The 6,000-nt window shown below is 43.4% G+C and overlaps 1 protein-coding gene across 5 annotated transcripts in view; it reads right to left on the reverse strand.

The window, feature by feature from the left end:
• The window catches only part of LOC106612433 (DISP complex protein LRCH3), a 96,650-nt gene extending 93,257 nt beyond the window's left edge, over positions 1-3,393 (reverse strand). For 2 of the 5 annotated variants that reach the window (XM_014213552.2, XM_014213551.2), the window contains exon 1: positions 3,006-3,393. In XM_014213552.2, coding sequence (XP_014069027.2) covers positions 3,006-3,249 — 244 coding nt within the window. In that variant the 5' untranslated portion in view covers positions 3,250-3,393. The remainder of the gene's footprint in view (positions 1-3,005) is intronic. The other 3 variants (XM_014213549.2, XM_014213548.2, XM_045724316.1) reach the window with 2 other exon arrangements.
• Positions 3,394-6,000: the final 2,607 nt, after the last annotated feature.

Genomic DNA, 6,000 nt, shown 5'->3' on the forward strand with positions numbered 1-6,000 from the left:
AGGGCCTTGGTCAGGGAGGTGACCAAGAACCTGATGATCACTCTGACTGAGCTCCAGAGTTCCTCTATGGAGATGAGAGAACCATCCAGAAGGGCAACCACCTCTGCAGCACTCCACCAATCAGGCCATTATGGTAGAGTGCCCAGACAGAAGCCACTCCTCAGTAAAAGGCACATGATTGTTTTCTCTTTAGGTTATTCAACCCAGCCGCCACACACCTGCCCTTCATCCACACAATATTTAAAGTGGAACTGACAGCATTTTAACTACTTTGCAGATATGAAAACAGACAATCATAATATCAGTCAAAAATATCAAATTCCCAGTTTATGCTCCAAAACCAACTTCACAAATTATATTTGACTCAACAGTCCATGACGTACACTAAGGCATTATTGGCAGAAAAGATGGATGCCGTTCAATGCATGAATAATATAATTCACCAATACATTTCTGGGTAGTCCAAAAAAATATTGCTATCAGGCTGTAAATCACAGCTGGCCTGGTACATAGGCTAGTGTATCTATTTATGTAGCAAGCTAAAAACATGGGCCCTAATGCTCGCTACATAGCAGCTAGCTATCGAGCAAGGAGGATGTTATGTCATTGGACGACTGGGTGAGTGACTGACTTTTTCCCCTCATATCATTTTTCAGTGGCTATACACAGTTAGAGATGCTGCAGGTGTCATTTGGTTAGCTAGCAAGAACTTCAACGACTGTTATCCAGTTAGCTAGCATATCCCGTTGTTTTGCAAATTTACGAATGCATAACACCCGCTGAATATGACCGGTGTCAATAAAGTAGGCAAAAAAAAGTAAGTCACGAATGCTCTAGATAACATGTAAACAGCCTAACTAACTCTCCTAGTGCGAGTAAGATGGTCAATGAGGTGTTCTCTCATTTGTGTCAGGAAAAAGCTTGCAAGCTAGCCAAGTTTAGCCAGTTAGCTTGGGTGCTAGGTTGATACAGGCATGGATTGGCAGGCCAGCTGCAGAAGGACGAGTAGGACACAATTCCCCAATGTTTACCAGTGCAATTTTAATGGCCAACTAACTTAAAAAGTTTGAGAGGGTTTATCTAATGGTCCTTCATTAGATTTTAGCACATCTTGCTCTGGCTAGCATTAGTTGTTGATCTTGATGATCTTGATAATGTGCATAACTCAGGGAGATATAGCCTGCCTTTTCATGGTTGTTTCATCAATCGGACTGTACAGTTCCCAAACGGAAGAGGACTCCGGTGGTATTTACAGAAATCCATTCAGGTGTATTCTGTGGCTATTGGAGAATGTGTTCTAATGATCTAAAGCCGCGCTGTTGCAACTGCCTGTAAACACACAGTCCAGTTCAAAGTGAATGATGGCAGGCCCTACTGCCTGTTAACACACAGTCCAGTTCAAAGTGAATGATGGCAGGCCTTTGTGGCAACTGGCTTGTTTGCATAAAGGCCTACTGTAGCTCTGATTGGCTATGGCGCACCGGTCTGCGTAGACTCCGCTCCTGTACGAGATAAAATCAAATAAAAACATTTTATCTACTGCAGTGTCTATAAATGGTCAAAACGCACAGCAGCATTTACACTCTATTTTGCTATATAGAATTTTCACAAATGCCTTACTATATGTAATTCCCAAATATTCTAAGAATTTATGAAAATGTAAAAATGGCCATATTTAAGTGTTCGCTTGTCAGAATTTGTATGTTTTTTTTTTTTTAAGTTGTCATATTCTTCCTGGGGTGTATATGAACAGATTTTAATAAGATTTCATGTTGCTTAATGACCCGAAACCCGCATGTCCTGCGGATATAACTGCGGGGGAAATGAGGGTTATGAGTCAACCCGCAATAGCACGCGAGTGGTAGGGGTCAGTGTGAGGGTCCAGGGCAAAAAAAACTCATAAGAGGTTAATTCCTGCATTCAATAGGCCTATAGGATACTGAGAAGAAACGTGACATTGGTGAAAGAAGGGGGAAACTATAGAAGACAGAAGTACTGTTAAGGCATGAGCCATCCAAACTATACGTGTGTGTTTAGTGGCCGTTTGTGATCGTCTGGAGCAGGGTTCAGGAAAGTGCCACATGGTGTCAAAGCCCAACCCCCCCAGGCAGCCACAATCCCTCAACATCTGCACTGACTGTCCACCGCACATAAGCAGTGACGACGGTGCAGCGGACCATGTCTTAAAATGAGCATCACATCACAAACAAAAATTATTTCCCTTACAGTATTCCCTCCCTCATTTTCAGAGCCACAAGTTACCCACAAAAACAGGTAATGGTGACAACACTGGTTCTTGATTCGAATATGTACACATTCAATAAGCGTCCCGATCTGTCAGTTCTCGCGCAACGTATTATAACGTTGTGAGTGTCTGGGAATGTATTTGCAGCAGACACATGTAAAATGTTATAACTAGCTAGTTACATCCCTATGAAAATATGAACTGACGAACGTTGGGCGTAGCTAGATAGCGTTAACAAGCCATCAGTCAAATAAACGTTGCGTTCAAGCTAGTCAGTTAACTATAACCTCATACGTTAGCTAACGCTACAAATAAACAGGAACATTGTCACATAGCGCCATATTAAATAAGTTAGCTAGTTGAGCGATAATTTTCTCACTTCCCAAACCAAATAGTTAGCTAACTGTAACTAAATTAGCTAGTTCGTTTGCTAGTAGCCAAAACAACGTCGTTCATCACAAAACGTAATTATCGTTCAGTCACACCCGTGCTTACTTTCTCTGGAAACGTCTGGACGCTCGCTAGCTGGCTAAACTTAGTTCGCTTGCTAATGTTGGCCAGGCAGTGACCTGACGTTAGCTAGCAGGCTAACTTGGTACTCCAAGTCAAAACAAGTTTCTTTTTCGAGCTCGTGGCTGGCTAGCTAGCTACCCACCCACCGTTATAAGGTGTCTTTTTGGGTTTGTTCCATGCAATTGTATTATCAACATTTTAAAGACAATTTCCATCTATTCTGCCGCGCGCCTCGATCCCCACTCACCAGCCCGAGTTGTGTCTGTGAGGTCGTGGTTGGCGGCGCTCCTCGGGAACTCCTTCAGTTTCCTGCCGCTGAGGTTGAGGCAACCAGTTGCGGAGGCTTCTTCTAGTGCCCTGTCCAGTGACCGATTCCAAGGTACAGGAACCGGTACCCCTACTCCATTCCCGGGAGCCCCTACAGTTCCAGAATTTCCGACCGCAAAAGTAAGTCCGGTGTTCTCCGCAGACAGCAACACCGAGGCCGCCATTACACAGCTTGCTAACTCCCACCGATTCTCCCTATTCTGGAGTCGCTAGATGGTAGTACGCAGGCGCATAATGTCAGGGCAAACTGAAGCGTTGTGGAAGGGAGAGGCTAGTTTGGGAATTCGCCATGCGCAGTAATGATAAAGAAGAACGATCTCCCCACCCGAGGCATACATACTCTCAAAGCAATGAGATATGAACGACGTCATCCATCTGCTGGTGTGACGTTCCTGACTGATTTGGAATTTACTCTCAAAATCATTTTGTGTTACTTTGAACTTTGTCACAATTATTAGGCATTTTAAAGCCTAAAAACGACATATAGTGGTTCTCAATAGGGGGCATAGGAGCCCCAGGGAGTTGATTACAGGGGTCCCTGAAAAAGCAGAGATGAAAAAGAAGAACCATAATATAAAACGAACTAACTGGTGGGCCTCAGAAAGGAAACGTTTGAGAACCCCTACAATAGTACTTAGGTCATGGCCAATAATGATACTATAGCCCAAGAATGCAAGTGTGTCTGCCTGACCACTAATGAAAACAGCTTGATTGGTTTAAACTTTTTTAATCCAAAAGGTAACAAGATCAAATCACATTCAACAATAATACAAACAAATTGGGCCAATTGAAATATTGTGTGTATTACATTAAAGTTAACTACTATATAGCTCCTGCCTTGTGCCAATCAGGGTAATTTTGTAAATGCCGGATCTCCATGGCAAGACGCATACTTCACCAAAGTTTTCGCCAGTGCCGTCTGAGATTTTGCGTGTGACTAACATACTAAGGGACCAGGACAGATCCACACTCCCCTCCCCAATTTCATCGTGGGCGAAAATAATCTGTCTAAAACATCAAATTCAAATGCTTACCATAGCTTGATGTCAGTCCATTGAGAGGACAGAAATTTTATGTTATTCAAATTATATTACATAGACTCAATGCAAATAGTCTGGGTAGCCATTTGATTAGGTGTTCAGGCTTGGGGGTAGAAGCTGTTTAGAAGCCTCTTGGTCCTAGACTTGGCGCTCCGGTACTGCTTGCCGTGCTGTAGCAGAGAGAACAGTCTATGACTAGGGTGGCTGGAGACTTGGACAATTTTAGGGCCTTCCTCTGACACCACCTGGTATAGAGGTCCTGGATGGCAGGAAGCTTGGCCCCAGTGATGTACTGGGCCGTTCGCACTACCCTCTGTAGTGCCTTGCGGTCGGAGGCTGAGCAGTTGCCATACCAGGCAGTGATGCAACCAGTCAGGATGCTCTCGATGGTGCAGCTGTAGAATGTTTTGAGGATCTGAGAACCCATGCCAAATCTTTTCAGTCTCCTGAGGGGGAATAGGTTTTGTCGTACCCTCTCCACGACTGTCTTGGTGTGCTTGGACCATGTTAGTTTGTTGGTGATGTGGACACCAAGGAACTTGAAGCTCTCAACCTGCTCCACTGCAGCCCCGTCGATGAGAATGAGGTCGTACCCGGTCCTCTTTTTCATGTAGTCCACAATCATCTCCTTTGTCTTGATCACGTTTTCGGGAGAGGTTGTTGTCATGGCACCACATGGCCAGGTCTCTGACCTCCTCCCTATAGGCCGTCTCATTGTTGCCAGTGGTCAGGCCTACCACTGTTGTGTCATCTGCAAACTTAATGATGGTGTTGGAGTGAACAGGGAGTACAGGAGGGGACTGAGCACGCACCCGAGGGGCCCCTGTGTTGACGATCAGCATGGCGGATGTGTTGTTACCTACCCTTACCACCTGGGGACGGCCCGTCAGGAAGTCCAGGATCCAGTTGCAGAGGGAGGTGTTTAGTCAGTATATCGTTCGCATTGGCCTAATCAGACTCGTTAAAGGAAAAAAAGGATTCTGCCAGTCCGTGGTGAGTAATCGCAGTTCTGATGTCCAGAAGTTATTTTCGGTCATAAGAGACGGTAGCCGCAACATTATGTACAAAATAAGTACAAAAATAAAGTCAGAACACAAATAAACAAACAAAAAAACACAATCGGTTGGGGTCAAGTAAAACATCTGCCTTCTTCTCTGGCGCCCTCTTACCATTCTTTGATATGGTGAGTCTTGACAGTGTTTGTAATGTGTACCAAATGTTGTTACATATCTATGTGGCAGACCATGCCCATATGAATTTGTATTGGTCAGTAGCAGCCATGTTGTTTTAGGTACAAGTCTGGAAAATATTGTGTTCAGAGATCTTTGTCCATAGATGCCACATACAGTGCCTTCAGAAAGTATTAATTCATACATCTTGACTTATTCCACATTTTTGTGTGTTACAGCCTGAATTCAAAATGGATTAAATAGATGTTTTTCCTCACCCATCAACAAACAATTCCGCATAATAAAACATGTTTAGACATTTTTCTAAATGTATTGAAAATGAAATACATTAATATCTAATTTACATAAGTATTCACACCCTTGAGTCAATACTTTATAAAAGCACCTTTAGTAGCAATTACAGCTGTGAGTTTTCACACCTGGATTGTGCAATATTTGCCCATTATTCTTTTTAAATTCTTCAAGTTCTGTCAAATTGGTTGTTGATCATTGCTGGACAACCATTTTCAGGAGTTGCCATAGATTTTCCAGTAAATCTGTCAAAACTGTAACTCTGTCACTCAGGATCATTCACCGTCTTGTTGGTAAGCAACTCAAGTGGATTATTTATTATATTAGGCCTTGTGTTTTAGGTTATTGTCCTGCTGAAAGGTGAATTCCTCCCAGTGTCTGGTGGAACGCAGAC

Source organism: Salmo salar, chromosome ssa09 (assembly GCF_905237065.1).
Source record: "Salmo salar chromosome ssa09, Ssal_v3.1, whole genome shotgun sequence".
Taxonomy (NCBI): domain Eukaryota; kingdom Metazoa; phylum Chordata; class Actinopteri; order Salmoniformes; family Salmonidae; genus Salmo; species Salmo salar.